Below are 17718 nucleotides of genomic sequence, written 5' to 3'. Positions count from 1 at the left end.
GATAATTTACCCTTAGGATTAAGAATAGAAAAATTAAAAGATTTGGTACAAAACTTATTTAAAAGTTATTTTTATTGCGTATAATATATCGTATTAATTAGAAGTAGGCTTTGGACGTCACCTCTCGCTATTCTTCATGGAATTCTTGCGAGCCTTCGAATGGCATTTTCTTCGGACAAACTCTATTTCCTTATTCCTCTTTTTCTTTATTTATTTAATATCCTTAAAAAGAAATATATAGCCTCATTTATTTCTTCCTTATGATACTAATACCCTTAGCTCCATTTAAACTAAAGGAATGCTACTTCCAATACATTCGTTATTTTGAGTGACCTGATGAAATATCAGACCCCATAAACCAGGTTGGGATACTATCAAACTTCGATTCGTTTAAGGCTTGTTTTCCGAGTGAACTTTGAACATTTTGAACTACTTGTAACGGTGAAGATTGAAATGTAATCACCTAAAAGTAATTGTTCCTTAATATTCATGAAAATCCAAGTAACTTTATTGGAATAACTGAATGTGCCATTATTATTCTCAAAAATACCCCACAAAGTGACGTTCCGTGTATTGGTAGGGACACAACCGCTTGCCTCCATCTTTTAGTTTGCCAGACTTATCAAGTCTTCACCAATCTAGCTACTTCTCCATGATCAATACCACTCCACACAGTTTATACCCTCTTCTGATACCTCAGGTTTTGATTGTAATACGTTCACAAACATTGACAAGCATCACGTTGATCAATTAAGATACTACTCAGAAAACTAAATTAAAGTAAATTAAAACTGTCAAATTAGTTCCAGAGATTCCATTAAAGAAACATTTTGAGTCACTTTAAAGGAAAGAATATTTAAAAATATTTAGATTCATTTTCTAACTTCATAATATGTTGCCCTATCAATATTATTACTCCTACGCAAGAATTGGTTAACATTACGCCACACAGTTGCAAACATTACCACTCAAATTCAGGCCATGAAAATCTTATTTTTGCTCTCAATATAAACCAAAATAAAATTATACATTATTTTATCACCGAATGATTTAAAGACAGCAGATTCCTTGTACAAACCTTAGTAGCAAGGCTTTATTTCCATTTAATTACAAAAGTGTGAAATGCAATCAATTTCATTTCGTTTAGTAATATACAATAAAAATAAAGGCATGTTTCATGCAAAACAAAATACATATAAAAATGCAACATGTAAAAAAATAAACTCATAAGCCATCTGGGGATTAGAAGGGGAGAAGTAATGGAAAGTGCTCGTTAAGTTTTTCTGCTCATATGTAGAGTAAGATTCTCAACGGCAAGCAATCAACGCACCATAAGAACTGAGATGACTTAAAGTTAAAGAGCTTGTACTGGCGTCTCATTTTTTGACTTTTGTTTCCCGCATCAGCCACAAGTGGGCCGCGTCCGAAGGATCAGGGAACGCGGAACAAATGTTTCCAATGCAGCATTCAAAAATCTGTTCATTTGGAGCACCCATCGTGTTCCCCTGCTCCATTTCACCTGTGGAGACTTAAATGATCTCGCGACCGCCTAACCGGAGTAGTTCACTGAGTAGGAGCCCGAGTTCACGTCGATATTGGAAGCAGGGTGTCCCCTGAAGATGGACTGGTCGACGGCCACGGGCCTCCTCGGGGCTTGTTCGGCCACGGGCCGGCTCACGTACTGCTGAGGCTGCACGTACTGCTGAGGCTGCACGTATTGCTGCTGGGGCTGGGCCCTTTGCGCAGGCTTCGAGCTTCCAAAACCGCCGAATCCGGAGTCGAAGCGGGACTGACCGGAGTAAACGTTGCCTCTGCTGTTGCTGGACACGGTGTTGGATCCTTGCTCTTGGTAGTAGACCCGAGGGTCCTCCCTGTACTGGCCGTCGTCCTCGTAGTCGGGAACACCGCCGTTTTGGTGGATGGTAGGCGGGGGCACGGAGATGTCAGTGCCAGCCGGCTCGAAGCCACGTCGGCTGGCGCCGTACTCGACCTCCCGGACCTTACCTACGTCGTCCACATAACCGTACTTGCCATAAACTTCGCCGGTGGGGTGCTTCGTCTCAATTCGGAAGGATCCGTCGGCCGCCTCGTACCCGTAGCTGTAAGAACCGTCCTCATTGTGGCGGTTGATTTGCTTCAGGATGGGAACGGGTGTAGTCTGCTGCTGGTTGTACTGGGCCATGGTCGCGCCCAGCAGAGCCGTCACGAAAGTCTGTAAAGGAGCGATGGCCGATTTTATTTCAGGTTTTGCGGCAAGTTAATAAGTGATAATAAGGGCTTTAGGCATTTAACATTGAACTTATTTGAGACCCGTTAAAATTTTATTCACGCGACGAAGACAAGAGATCGATATTTCTATCGAAGTTTGATGATGGCGTTCGCAACCAATAAAAAATTGATACAATAAAGGCAAAAACAACACTAATCTCGTATTTTTAGCTCAACTTTAGGACCAAGATTTTCAAACAAGAAAAAGAAAGACTCATGTTAAATAAATTTTAATTTTTAAAGTTTTAACGCGGGTCAGTGCGTAAACTCAAGTCCCAACAAGCTCATCAAATCATCCGGTACATTCCCATTCCCTGAGTTACAGTGCCGTAATTTAGAGTATCCTAGTGTAATGTATAGGGTAAAAAACTAGTGTCTACTTAGTTTTGCTTAGTCCTGCTTGCTATTAGTATCCCTGATCATTTGTACTCTGATATATGCCGTGTGATCTCGTGGCATATTACAAGGAAAGACGTAAAATTAAATGATTCAGTACTCATTCTAGCTCGTGGTTGGCATTCTAGTTACTGCTTTAATAGAGGACTAGCCATGGTTAAGCGTGGTTTTATATCTTTAGTATATTCTCAAAATCTTATAGAGAGGAGTTAATTTCTATATTCCTTTTTTCATAGTATTTTCTTTTTATAACCGAGTGTTTCCTCATTTATATGAAGGGTCTTATCACAGGCTGTGGGCTTGTACATTAAGTGACCACGATTTAACTGAAGATCCAAAGAGTCTGGACTCATGGCCCAGGGTTCCGGATAATGATTTTATGCATCATTTTCCGCTTCAAATGAAATTTTCCTTTATTGATTATAAATTGAGGAATCACATCGCATTTTAGGTTCGAGTTTTAAATTATCTTGTTTGAAACAGTTCAAATAGTTGGTACAATAACCGATACATTCATTCCCAATTTTTTTCACATGAATAATAAACCCAAAAAAGTTTTAAATTATTAAACTGTATGCCTACATGGAATTTAAGGATAGAATTAAAGTTTAATAAGAATTTTATCGTGGTAAGTTATTGAGAACACTATTTTAATCATCATTAAAGGCGCATATTTTGAAGAAATTATTTGGAATAAAATGATTCAATTTCAAACAATGTTAATTGCGCTTTTGATTCTAGACGTTTTCAAAACTCACTAGTCAGGTTTTATTCAATACTCAAATTATAAAACTTTTAATTCAGAAGAAAAATATAAACAAATTATGGAATTTTTGGTAAACAAGCTGGTAATCTCTAGGTTTTGTGATATTTATTCAGGATAATACTGCAGCTATCATAATTATTGGTTGGAAACTATTTTATTGCATTCGGCCTTCTACATATATGTAAGAAAACAAATGTTATTATCTCCACTACTGGTTAGATTTTTAACACTCGACGCCTGCTCTTTATCGGTTATATACAGAGAGACACGAAAAATTCACTCAAATCAATCTCACTGCTCTCACATCTGCCTTATCTTCGTTATTTTGACAGTATTTCTCCATAACATACGCCATGTAATAAGTCAGTGGCAGATTATGTCATCATAAAAATGGTGATCAAGGTTCCAAATGTTGAAAGTCAAATGTTTCGCATGACTTTGAAATCAATTGCAAAATAAACTATTTAGCATATTTTTTCGTGTACTCAAATTGTAATCAAATGAGTTCTCGTATAACCATAACTAGCTAGGTAGTATTCCTTACCAATGGCCCTTCATTGTTCAATCTCAATCAATTATCATTTTTAGACAGAAATCCTAATCCCATCCCTCATTGAAAGGGTAAAGATAAATTTTTTTTAACGATTATCATTTAATCCAGTTTCCGATATACGTATTTCAATCGTAGCATCTGGGAACTCATATTATCTAATGCCCATTCCCATTCCCTACATTCCGCCCGCTTTCCCTTCGATTATGTCTCCATGCCCATCAGGCCCTCCTTCACTTGTGTGCCCCATCCACTTCCCCTTTCGCTCGCCCCAATGCTTCCCTCTCGGCCACCTCACCTCAAGCTGTTCATCTGCTCTTCCATTCACTGGTCCCGTCCGACCGTCCCCCTCCTCCTCCCCGCCCCCCTCCCCTTCCAACCATTTAACGTCCGCCTCCTCTATCTCTGAAAGGAATTCTTTCCTCTCCGGTGATTATGACAACTGGGCCATATTACAGTTCAAAATATCAGCGAATGCTAATTCAAGTGCCATTTCATCATCAGCATACTCTGTTTTCACTTTCAGTGGCCACCAAGCGATCCATGTTTTCGTGGGCTACTACTTCTCGGGCGAAGCGGCGACAGGTGTCCCAATTCTGGAATAAAATATAGCTTGCCTCTAAGTGCCCATCTTCATGATGGGAACAAACTTTCTTCTAGAAACTGAAAAATGATGTTATCAAGCGAATTTGTGTCATGTGACGTCTAGCCTGAAGCTTGACAAGATTATAATAACAGCCCTAATTAATTATAATACTAGGTCTAATATCAATGCTAGAAAAAATTAAGAATTTCACTTAAAGAAAAATAACAATATACCAATGGTTTATTAATCTCAAAAAACCAATAAATCCATGGGAACGATAAAACAAAAATTCCGCATCAATGCGTCATCGTAAATAAAGATTTAATAATATATTCCTCTAGGAACCTAATTGATTTCAGCAGCTATTACTGACATCGCTACCCTTAATTAAGGGGATGGCAAACTATAATTGGATGTTTTTTAAACATTAAGTCGAATGTGAAAAACGTATCCTCAATACATCCCACGAAAAATAAAAACACGTTAAGTCCTGATATTTTGTAAAAAAAAGTGGAAAGCGCTGCTGTGATTGCTAGATTGAAGGATACAAAAATATGGTCGGCGGAATCAATGATGGCAGGAGTATATTTATCGCGTCAAAATGGGTCCCGAAATGAACATTCCTAGAGTGAGAGATGAGTGGTCACTGACAAATGCTGCGATTTTGAAAGCAATCCATTGAAGGGAATTATCACCTGACTTAAACTATTAAACAGCTCTCGAGGAAAAACTGTTTCGGGAGAAGTACCTGTATACAAACTGTTTACGTATGCAATTCTTTTCCTTCGCATCGCTCTGGTCAATTATGACGTACACTTCCATTGCTCCAACCAAGTAATGGAGGGGAAAGTACGTCAACTGATAGGTACAATAATTATTTTAAACGATTTAAATGTTCAACTTTTTGAAGTAAATACTAATTTGGCAAGTTACACCGTTTGGAATGTAAAGAAAGGCAGTCGGGTTGCCGTGTGCCTTATGAATTGTTCACGCGGCCACTCGGTGAGCCTTCCGCAATGGCGTAGCGACCGACGTGAAAGGTATGCGTCCCTGAAAATACAAGACTTCCGTTCCTTTTTCCGCCTCCAATCACGCCCGATCCAAATTGCTTACATTCTCAACTTAGAAACGAATTATAATATTTACATGACGCACTTTCAAATGAATTTTCTTTCGCAAAGTTCGAAGAGTGAGAGGAACATTCCAGTTTCAAGAGAAAAAAATGTTTGGCAACGGAAGGACGGAATTAACCAGCTCTTCAGTAAGCTAAAAATCTGCCTCACTGACCAGTGGATGGCGGATGTCTAAAATTCCGAGGTTCTCCTCTTTTCCGGAAAATTCAACTTGAGTCGCGTTCAACTCATTTTCACAGTTAAACCATGGAGACGGCGCACCAAAGTGCAACAAAACTATGCGGCTTCTCGTCCCGGACAATCTCACTGAGCACCCTCGGAGATCGAATCGAGGCACACGCGGGCGCACTCCTCGGCAACGGGGGGGGGGAAGAGAACACGGGAGTCAAACACCACCGACTGGCACTCGACGGGCGGGGGGGATGGCGCACCCGTCCGACATGATGGTGTATACTACTCACCGCAAGCAACAGCATGGCGGTGGTGGTGGTGGCGCGTTGGTGCTGGGTGGTGGTGGAGGTGCAGGGCAGCAGAAGGCAAGCACGCGCTCGGCAGTGGCGATATCAAAGGGGTGCTGGGGGCGCGGCCGCTTATATATCCTCGACGCCGTCCAAGGACTCCGAAGGATGAAGAAGAAGCTGCCGGCCCTCTGAGAGCGGCCGGGGGACACCTTCCCCCTCGGCCGTGTCGTATCGTGGCGGGGGGTGGGGATGTTGGGGGGACGGTGGGTGGGGGGAGGTTGGATGCTGGCGGCGGTGGTGGTGGCGGTAATGTTGTCGGGCAGTGGAGGCGTGGTGGGGTGCGGTGCGTGGGGCGTGGGGAGGCCTTGGCCCGCCGCATTCCGCAATTCCTTTCACTCCGAAGAGTCCCTGGGGTGCACCCCTCCCCTCCATTCCGCCCCACACCCCCCTTCGCTGCCACCTTCGAATCCACCTCTCTTCGTCCACGGCGACTTCCTTTCCGCCTTCGCCACTGCCCGATTCTCCTTCGCCGCCCGCCCGCGAGGAGGTCCGCCTCGGGATGGCCTTTTCCTCTTGCGCCTCTCTCATCCCGAAGCGATCCGGAGCAGGAAGTGGCCACCACCGCTCTCCCTGTCAGCGGCGTTCCTCTCTTTTTTTCCCCTTTCGTGCGTCGCCCGGGAAGGACTTCCCGGCCGACGGCTTCGCCCCAATTCTTACAAAAATGAGTCGCTAGATTCCGATGGAGTAAAGCTCGCCTCGAGAGGCCGACGGGACGGTGGGGACCCATTGGGACGTCGTTTTTACTTTTCCCATGGACCGGTTTGCGCGTTTCCTTTTCGATGGCGAGGGGCTGGAATTTTCTCTTGCTTCCGAAAAACGAGAGAATTTTGGTGCGGCAATTGTAGAGGGGAGGAGTGGACGCCCGAGGTCACAAAAATTTCATTGCAGGTTGCACAACAATCCGATCTCAGGTCTCAAGCGCTCTCGTGGTTCGAGGGCGTTGTGGGCTGAGATGCGTTTCGAGTGATTTCACCTCTGCAGAATCCAATATCATGATTATAACTGTTGTCTTCGTAAAAATTCGCAAAATTACATTCGGAATCCGGCCTTCGAAAACCCTCACTTATTGCTCTCTTCACTTGGACGCTTTCAGTTTGTCTGATATATTTACTCGAAAGACGCAAGAATTTATGCATTCACGAAACATTTTATGAAGGATTTTCCTAAACTTTTTTCTACTCTACCGGCATTCAATATATATTATTGCTTTTTAACCTTGCTTTGGCAAAAAATAAATTCCAAGCACCATTAAACATGACATACATCTGGAGTAAACGAGTGTACACTATATTCTGGCAGATTTCTACCCCAAGTATTAAGTCAGGATTTTCACCTGTGCACATAAATTCAATTTTTGCGCAAAAGTAGTGTAATCATTGTATTCCTGCGACTTGCTTTCTTAAGCAGTTGCCTTTAACGTAGGTACACATTCATCACCTTCAGCATGAAAAACTTCGATACGTATGTTCCTTACCACAATTTCGTTCATTTCATATCGCGAGGAGCGTAAATCAACAACCAATAAATTAATATTTGGAAATAAATAAAGAAACATTTAGGAACGTTCTTCAAATGTATCCACATGTATGTAATGTATTTGACGCCTTTTTAAATTTGATTTTGTTGGTGGGGTGACATTACATTAACAAAATGGATTTACAATTACACTACATGTGTTCACCATATACAATTTTCAGAGGAATATCTAGATAATAAGGCCACGGAACACATATGTCAAAGGTGCAGTTTTGTACCACCTCTTTGGAAATAAGATTTTCTTATTTCCAAAGAGGTTGTAAGATTTAAGATTAAGATTTTCTTATTTCCAAAGAGGTTGTACAAAACTTTCGGGATTGCTTTGCGTGCATTCCTGAAATTCCTTTTACCGGAGAGAGTGTGCGTGAATGACCATTTAATTTCTGGCAGCAATGAAATAAAATGCAAAAATGCGATCATTCATCAAGATATTCAAAAATATTTTTTATAATGATTCGCTTACAGTAATAAAAGACTTGATTCGAGGCTTTCCCTAAAATAATTTTAGATGTTCTCAATTTACTCAATCATTTCCGTCTTCTCCCTTAGAAACGCTTTCGGCTATTCTTTCTGAAAATTTATTTCCGGCGTTTTCTCATGTGCCTCATTATTTGCTCCGTAGCATGGAAAATGAGCCTATTGATGCATTCCTTTATGAAGTATATATTTCAAGACATGCGAGATCTTTATATTAAGTTGTTTTTGGGGCAAATACTGTCAATATATAAAGCGACATGAAAAGAAATATTACATGATGAATACTTTTCCGTGAGATCCTTTTTTTTATTCAAACTTCTCCATTGCGTCATTACAATCGACATCAGTAATAGGATTGGTTTGATGTAGCTCTCGACTAATTTCTCTTTTTCGTGAAGTCGTCGTAACTCTACACTTTCACTTCTGCCATTATTTGCTCCGTTTATCTGAAGCGGTGGAGGTCTCTAGTTTTTTGTATGACCTTACCTACCAAGACTGTCCATGGCAAGTTGTCTAGCCGCGAAATTGTTTTGAATAACGTCAATTTTTCAGTGTTTTCCGTAGCATCTACTCTTTTGCTCTCATTACAACTTGCTCATGAAGCATCATATCCCTTCGTTTGATATCAATATCCTTACAGCACCAAATTTGCATTGATATAATTTCTTCTTTTCTCTGCTTATCCCATCGCACTTTGCTCGAGCCCTTAGAGAAGTGGACCGTAAAATAATATATTCTCATGAAGTGTTTTATAATATCGATGCTTATACTTTGAGCCGGTGCTTCTTGTTGAAATCTTCATAGTTAGAAGTATTCTGCCCAATGCACTTACGTTTTGCAAATACTCGCCTTACAGCTGGTAATCCTTCATAACCAAATCGCTTAACTCCCACGTCTAGTTTTTTCACGGAGAGATTTCATTTTTATGTTTCCATTTGCTCACCTTCCTATCATTACCTTGGTCTTGATTTTAATTTCCAGTATTAAACACTTTCTTGAAATCAACCGGCGCACTCCTTTGGTACCATTTATTACTCCTCTATCGATGCTCTAACATCGGGAAATTATAACATACTAATTCTTCTTCCGCGTATCTCCACCATTGCAGCATTTCTATTAATATAATAATCACCTTCTTTGCATACTTTGTAGAGCACCAGATGAATGGATAAACGATCTTACTAGTTTCTGTTCTTTGTACTCAAACAAAGACGGTGAGTTCAGACTGACAGTCAACTACCTGACCATTATAGAGATATTGTATAATTCCTCTGCAATTATAGCGCAATTCCAGTCTCTTGAAATGTACTCATTTATTATAGTAATTATTACTGAATATGATCGTTAGAGTTCATTCATAGGGTTGAATTAAGTTGATCTTCAACTCTAAGAATGTGATAAATATCTCTGATCCGGTCCCTTTATCTGTAAGCAGCCTAAAAACCAAAACGTCCTCTGTATTTCATAATTGGAAATTATCATCGAGATTTTCCCTCAACGAAATGGTTATGGGGACCTGGATGGCTCAACGTTATGCCCATATATTTATGAGCATACTACAATGGAAGTCCTTGCTACATACTTCAACCTGAATTTTGGGTCAGATTCATTCATGACATTTTCGTCATTCTATGGACTCATGGCGAGGAATCCCTAACGAGTTTCCTCAACGGCCTCAACAACTTGTCCTCATTTCGTTTCATGTCCAATATTTCTTCCTCCTATATTAATTTCCTCGACACCGACATTCACATAGCAGGCAGGTAAAAAACCATCCATTCGTGACATCTATAAGCACTTACAATGTAACTGCGGTTATCCCACACACATCGGAGACTCAATCCCGTTCTTGTTCTCCATCCAAGACCAATGGATTTTCAATACCGAAAGGAATCCGAAAATCAGTGGGATACAAAATTAGGTTTTATGGATGTTCTTTGTAGGATAGGGGACCTCAACGGCCTTTTTTTTAGGTTTTTTCCATTTCATACTTCCCTCCCAAATGTCAATAAATGTATCTCTTTGGCATCTTCTTTAAAAACGCATTTTTCCTCCATTCGCCAATGTTCCCTCTTAGCGTGTCGCAGACACCCACCCAAATTAGCCAGTCTTCTCATCAACAGCCCTTCCCTCATACAGATAACCGATTCACGCCCACCCAACACCGTTAAGAGTGCCGTCACAACTACACTGTACATACCCGATTGTTCTCAATATTTCCTCCTACACTAATCCAAGCACATGAATCTCTCAATTGCAGGCCACCGATACATGAAAAACCTCGGACATATTTTACCTTATATTGTATAATCTTTTAAATTCCGCGTTTCAAATGTGAATTCGTACACCATTCAATATTTGCATCAGTAGCTACCGTTGGTCCTTCAAACTTTCCTCCCCCTCTGCCAGATTCCCAGCCCCTCTCACGCTCAGACACACACGGCATAATCTTCGACGACCGTTCCACAGTGTCCATTCTCCGCACCCTTCGATGCGCCGACTGCCGGGATGCGGATCTTGAGAGCTCGCCGCCATTACAGGCTTTAGAGGCATTCACCCCACCTCCTCTCCTGGCCTCGATTCACAGGATCACTCATTTATTCCCATCACACCCTTCTCAATTCTTCATCTTATTCCCACTCTCATTTGTCGACTCCCTCGCCTCACCTCCACTTTCACCACATCACAAACTTCAATTCAACAACTTATTTTCCCGTTCTCCACCTGAATTCGACAGATTTACAGAAGTAAAACCCTTTGGTCTCCAACTTTGATTCCCTTTCATCCCCATTTTACCCCAACTGCATCTTCGGCAGGGAATCACAAAATCCTTAACTCTTAGGCCTCCGGCCACCTCTTCCCGCAACTCAGAGCGCACACAGTCCACATGACAATCTTTAATATTTCTCCTCCCATCTACTATTCTGCAACCAAGCTTCTGTGTCCAGATGGAGAAAATTTTACTTTCTTTTCCTCTCTTTTCCTTTTTTATGCGCCCTAACCCAGGAATCGCCAAGTCATAGGCATCGGTACCTATACCACATTATATAACGTGTGTATTCTTTAAAATTTCATTTTCATCTTTGGCTATTTGTGTACTAATTTTCCTTCGTTTGCAAGCCTATTCCAAATGTTATCTCTTTCTTTTCACAGTTTAAAATAATTTTCTAATGTTCTCATCCATAAATGAATGAAAAATTTCATTTTACTCTCCAAAATCTTTCCCGCAATAACATAGGCTCCCTCAGTCTATACACCTGGCACCACAATAATGAACTCAAAGGCCCATCCAGGGCAAGGGAAAAAGTCCCTTTACTTATGTTTTCCCTGTAAGTAATTGGCTCACCCGAAACATCACAATTGGGTGAAACTGGGAGTACCTGGAAATACAATTAATTCAACAGTATTTATAAATATAAATACTGTATAGATAATTAATTTCCTGATTGTTCCTTCTTTCTGATTAATTTCAATTCCCTTACTTTGTTAGAATTCCTTCTTGAGACCTCATACATTGTTCTCTTTTCAATAATTTCTCTTTCTCTCTATGTGAAGGAAGATTTCTTATTGATTAATTTCTTTAAACCTAGAGGCGTTTAATGGGGTACAGTTACTAACTACACACAATTATGCCTTACTTTCTGTGCTAAATATGGGAACGATTTAGGACACGGAATGAGAGCCGCTACTTGCTTTGCATTCTCATTTTATTTGCCACGTCTTCCTCGTCGTCTCGTCGCTCTTAGATTTTTGTTTGCTTACCATTTTGCATGTAGTATTTTCTGGTAATATGACCCAGTGGCTTGAGATATTGTAGGTAGTATTGCTTTCAATTCATTCCCGAAACCTTGCCTCCCTTATTGTTAGACACAATCAAGCGAAAATAACACTCCCGGCATTTCTAACTACGTCATCTTCGACAGAAGCTTGTTGGTCCGATATGCATGACTACTATCTTATAACACGTGAAGCATTCCTTTAGCCTCTTCCCTCTTTCATTCCAATCTTCCATTTCTTTCTGCTTTCTTTCGTTTTGGTCAAAAGCTGCATTCTCATATTAGACTTTTTTATTATTTTCATGAATCTTCATCGGCACCTTCCTTACACTTACGGTCTTTAGTGGAAATATTCACGTGTACGACGATGGTAACCGTATTTTCTTTGCAACCTTGACCAAGACGATTCATTCGGTGAAAGCCTAGAGGTTCTCCACTCACGTTACGAAACTCCTCTGGAGGAGTATGCGTCTCCGCTCCTGTATTTGCGCTCGCAGATCAAGTGTGCACGAGTCTGCATCTGCTGGCCCAAAAACGTCCTTCCCCTACCTCACCCCATTTCCATTATTTCCCAGTTACTTAAGCTTATTCTTTTTATTTCTATTTTCTTGTTCTCAGGTGATGCATGGGTCCGAAATCACCCAGCGACCTAGTTTCCGTTCTTATTATTTTTACATACTCTCCTAATTTTGTTCTTAGAGTATTTCGCACCCAGAGATTCAAATGTACAATTGTTTTACTATTATATTTATAAGTGTTTCAGCGCATATTTTATCAATAAAGGTGCTGACGAGATATTACTTGTGGGTATGTTATGCATTTGTTTCTCGTTCCCTTCCACTATGTAGCACGGCAGTAGTTACAATAAACGCTAAACAGCGCATCATATTGGCCAATTTTTCGTAGAGTATTCATCCGAGAAAAAGCCCCAACCGACTTGTAAACGACTTCATGTCCTCTTTTTACAGTGTTGAGCTAGGGGAAAAAGGCAAAATACAACTTGCAAGGGGTTTTTGTAATTTTTCTTAACTTTGCTCTTGCAAAGACAACGGTTTTCTTCCACATTCTCCTGCATGGGGATCTAAACATGCTTCCCGTATTGATTCCAGCAGCTGTATAACTTGCATGATATAGTCACCTTGATTTTTGTTTACTCAGAGGCGTTCTTTTGTTACCCAGGATCACACTTTCACGCCATGCTTACTAATGATTGGTTGAGGCATGGACCTCTGAGAAAGTCTTTCTCGTGAAACTTCTCGTACTATTCTAATATAATTTCCATACGAATACCTATGCAAGTCATGGTTTGATGAGGATTATGCTGGAGCTTATTATTACAACATTATGTGCATAAGGGTTAACTAGTATGCAGATTGAATATTTTCACGATAGCTGGTCAGTAATAATTACTTGGAAATGATGCCCCACGTATGATAGAGGGAATTTATAGGTTAGGATAAAATCAGACCAGAACAATCTAGAGTCATGCATGTGTCCACGCCGCTAATTTGCCACTGGGAGGAAGAAGTAATAACAAGTTTGTATAATCAATTAGAAGTAATCAATAATTGGGAATATAACAGGAAGGAATCACTTAATATTAATGGTGCATTGGAAAAGAGTATTGGGCGGAAGTCTAAAGTTTGGGAAAAATGGAAGGAATGGATTCTTCGAACTATAAACAGTGCTAATGAGGAAGAAATGTGGACATTTCCTGAAGCTAATTTCAATTCACATCCCGAGAAAAAGTAAAGCAGCTGCACATGAGGGATATAATGCTTACGTTTAATGTCGCATGGAGCACTGATATTAAAAAAAATACGAGGTTACAAAAGAATGCAAATAACTGCCTAAGAAAAGATCCGTTTTGGTATAGAAAACGAGGAGTAATGCGTGATACCATTGCAGTGAGGGGTTCAATGATGATTAAGTTATATTTGTATACTTCGTGGGTTTTGAGATGTTCGATTGGGTAAGTTGGACGCCGGTAATTGAAATATCAAGGAATATGTCATTAGTCTGGAGGGATATGCGACTTATTAGAAAGTTTTAGATGAATCAGGGCGTTCAGGTAAGGGTAGCATGAGGAGAATCAGGATAGGTAGGATAAATGCACAAAATTACCCGTATTCAATGGTACGTTTCAATATATTCAGAGGAGATGTGAAGAGCTTAGTATAGGAAAGGCTTCAGCTGAGAAACTAAGTTGGCGGCGAGATGATTAAGTCAGTTTTCAGATGATCGATAATTATTCATACAGTCTAGGGATTGCATCTATTATAAAGGAGTATATTAAAGGAAGAATAAGAAAGACAGGAGAGGAAAGTTAATCGCTAGAAATACTCTATTAGGTCCTCGAAAAGTTGGAAAAGTAATTTAAATAGTAAATTAGAACAGCATAAACTAGAGCAATAGTTCATCATGTGGGCAGTATTTTAGCAGAGAATGGGCATGATAGTGAGGAAACTAGAAGAGAAATTGTATTAGCTAAAGAGGATTTATAAGAGGAGAATTAATGACAGGTACACTAAGCGAATATATATTTAGAAAAGATTATTAAAGGTTTTCATTTGGAGCGTATTGATTTATGGAAATGAAACCTTGTTTTTGAGGAAAGAGCGTTATTGTAAAGAGCGTTTGAGATGTGGGCGGCGAAAAAAATAGCAGAGAAGAGACTAAAGTTGAGCTTTAAAATACGGTGGATGAGAAGAGGAGATTGCGGGGGGGAGGGAAATTCGAAAAAGGCAGAGAATGTTGGTGGAGGAATTATTAAATGGTAGAGGGATGTTGAAGGGCGTGATGGAAGGGAGAATGATGAGTAGAGGATGGGAGAGGATATAGCCTTTTCTACATCTACTTAATAACCCGCAAGCCGCCGCAAGGGCGTGTGGCGGGGGGTGTTAGGACACCACCCGTAATTTAGAAAAGAAAAAGAAAAAAAAACCGCATGCAATAACCACAAAATCATATATCCACAAAAAAAACATGGCATACATTCATGCATGAACACTTATACCCCACACACATGCAAACACTCAATCTACATCTTACATACACATGCACCTGAAAGTATACCTAACAGCTTTGCAGTATTTAACTTTGCTCCGACTTGTAAATTCAATGTTTTCAATATTTCTAAAGTGACTTCGGTTTCTTACTATTATGATTTCTGATTATTCGGGGAAAGAATGAGTATTTGTACCTATCTGTCCTGGAATCTATCTCCCTTAGTTTATCTTTGTGGTCTGATCTACCTAAGTAGTGTGGGGCCATTATAATTCCTTCAGTGTCATAGTTAAACTCGTTTGTTCCCTTTTAAGACAGCATGAAGGCAGGTAGAGCCTACGAAGGAATGAAAAAGGAAATATTACTGGGGCAACAAGAGATAGTTCTCTTTTTACGTTGAAGAGAGTAAACAGTCGTCAAGAACCGTTATAAAACTACCTTTGATGGATAAAAGAGCTTGAATGATATAATACACTCTCAGAATCTAGATTTCAATTATGAAAAGTCATTTCTAAACACTTCCAAATGATTTTTCAATCATTGTTAATTTTACCTAAAGATGAACATATTTGTTCTCAAAAACCAGCATTGTATTGTCTAATGCTTAAACAACCAGTACACTTGTTTATTTTTTCGTAGATTACTCTAGAAACTGATCACAACCTTCGGTTGTGCTCAGCGGTCGGTCTGCTCTTGGTCTTTTTTATGTATTCGATATTTTCTTTGTGTAAAAAAACCATAAATACATTATCGAAACAAAAGGCCGGTTTGATAGGTGACGGTTGAGTTCACCCAATACTAAGCCCAATGACCTGTTGCATTCTCACACCAGGGTAGGGGGGCCAGCTCATTTCCCTGTGCGGTTATAGTTTCCCAGGAAGATCTGGTGCCAAAAAACACCTATGTTGGGTCTGAGGATGCCCAGAGAGGCTTACCCGGGACTTGAACTCACTCCCTCCGGCCAGTAATCCATCGATCTACCCCTGGACTACCGTGACCCATTGTCTACATATATAAATAAATAAATATGTATAATTTTCATTATTTATTATTTTATTTAAATCTAATGTTTTTTATTTATCTCATACATATGTATGTATATACATAAATGAGTCTAACCTTAGGATGGCCGAAAGTTGAAACTTTCCGAAGAGTGTCCTTTTACGTGTTTTCTATTTTAATTTGTGTTTTATTATGCGGTTCAAATACATATATATATATATATATATATATATACATATACACATGTTGCCCTCAATCCTTGATGCCCTCTCTGTTTTACGCCCTTCTTAATTTGTCCTATGTACACGTGTCTTGGTCTTCCTTGTGGAATCTTTCCTTCTATTATATTCCTAATTAATTTATTTTGCCTCAATGTGTGTCCAATCTATCTATTTCTTCTTCGCCGTAGAGTTCTCCATATGGTCCTATCTTCTTCTGCTCTTCTATACACTTTCTCGTTCGTAACTTTGTCTGTCCGTTTAATCTTCATCATTCTCTTCCAGCACCATGTTTTAAAGGCTTCTATTCTTCGCTGGTACACTTTTCCAATGTTCCAACTCTCGAAACCATAGAGTGTATTGCTCCACACGAAAGTCTTGGTAAATTGCTTCCTTGTTTCCAGTCTTAGGTTGTTTGGACATATTAATTGCCTCTTTCACATGAATGCTTTCTTAGCTTGGGCTATTCTACCTTTGATGTCGGTCGAACTTCTTCCATCCCATGTTATGCTGCTGCTCAGGTAGATGAAAAATTCCCCTTGATCTAGTTTCACCCCTTGAATTGTGATATCTGCATTCAGCTTCTCTCTTCCGCACACAAGGATTTTAGTTTTCTTCTTGTTGATTAATATTCCCCCAATATTTGATCCATGGCACTTAGAGTTACTTGCAGGTCCTCTCGCGTTTCCGCCACTGCTGCGATGTCATCTGCAAACCGGAGCATATAGATTTCTTCTCCATTTACCTTGACTCCTTTGATACCCAATTCTTGTGTTTATTTTATTGTCTCTTCCAGGTATACGTTGAATATTGCTGGCGAGAGGTTTCATCTTTCCTCTTATTTGAGCTGTTATCCATTGCTTCTTTGATATTTCCGCCTAACTCACAAGGAGCCCATCTGCAGTTTGGGTAATTATATTCTTCATTTCTGTCCGTCGACCGTCAGTGCTGGTATTATCATTGTTTCCTCCTATTTCCCTTTCGATGGCCACGGTGAAGTTTTCTCTTGCGCTCTTTTCTTCTAGTATCTTTGCATTCCAATTGGCTTGTTGTGTCTCTTTATTCATCTTCTTGTATTGCAATCTGCTGTCGATGATCACCAGGTTGTGATCGCTATTTATATCTGCGCCGGGATAACTCTTATACTTCTTAACTTGGTTCATATATCTCTTCCTGACAAAGATGTAGTCAATTTGGTATCGTGCTTTGTCTCCTGGCAACTTCCATGAATATCTTCGTCTTAGATGTTGATCAAAGATGGTATTTACCACTGCCAAGTTTTTTTCGTTGCAGAATTCTATCATTATCTCTACCGCGGCGTTTCGTTTTCCCAAACCGAAGTATCCCACGCTACTTCCCTCTCGCTCCTCGTCGACCACATTGTTCCAATCTCCCATTACTATGAGATTTTCCTTTCCTTTTAATTTTCCGAGAACCTCTTCCAGTTGTTCGTACACTTCTTCTATTTCCTCTTCTGAATGGC

At 40.0% G+C, this 17718-nt stretch overlaps 1 protein-coding gene across 1 annotated transcript; it reads right to left on the bottom strand.

The window, feature by feature from the left end:
- Positions 1–1076: 1076 nt before the first annotated feature.
- Cpr97Eb (Cuticular protein 97Eb) lies at positions 1077–6200 on the bottom strand. Its single transcript, XM_071582999.1, has 2 exons — positions 6161–6200; positions 1077–2212 (listed from the first exon to the last, which is right to left on the bottom strand). The coding sequence occupies exons 1-2, from the start codon at positions 6173–6175 to the stop codon at positions 1550–1552; spliced, it is 678 nt and encodes a 225-aa protein (XP_071439100.1). The 5' UTR covers positions 6176–6200; the 3' UTR covers positions 1077–1549.
- Between the last annotated feature and the right edge of the window lie 11518 nt (positions 6201–17718).

The sequence above is a fragment of the Hetaerina americana genome, unplaced genomic scaffold, assembly GCF_022747635.1.
Source record: "Hetaerina americana unplaced genomic scaffold, ioHetAmer1.1.p SCAF_12, whole genome shotgun sequence".
Lineage (NCBI taxonomy): Eukaryota > Metazoa > Arthropoda > Insecta > Odonata > Calopterygidae > Hetaerina > Hetaerina americana.
This window is presented reverse-complemented; position numbering and strand designations above follow the sequence as displayed.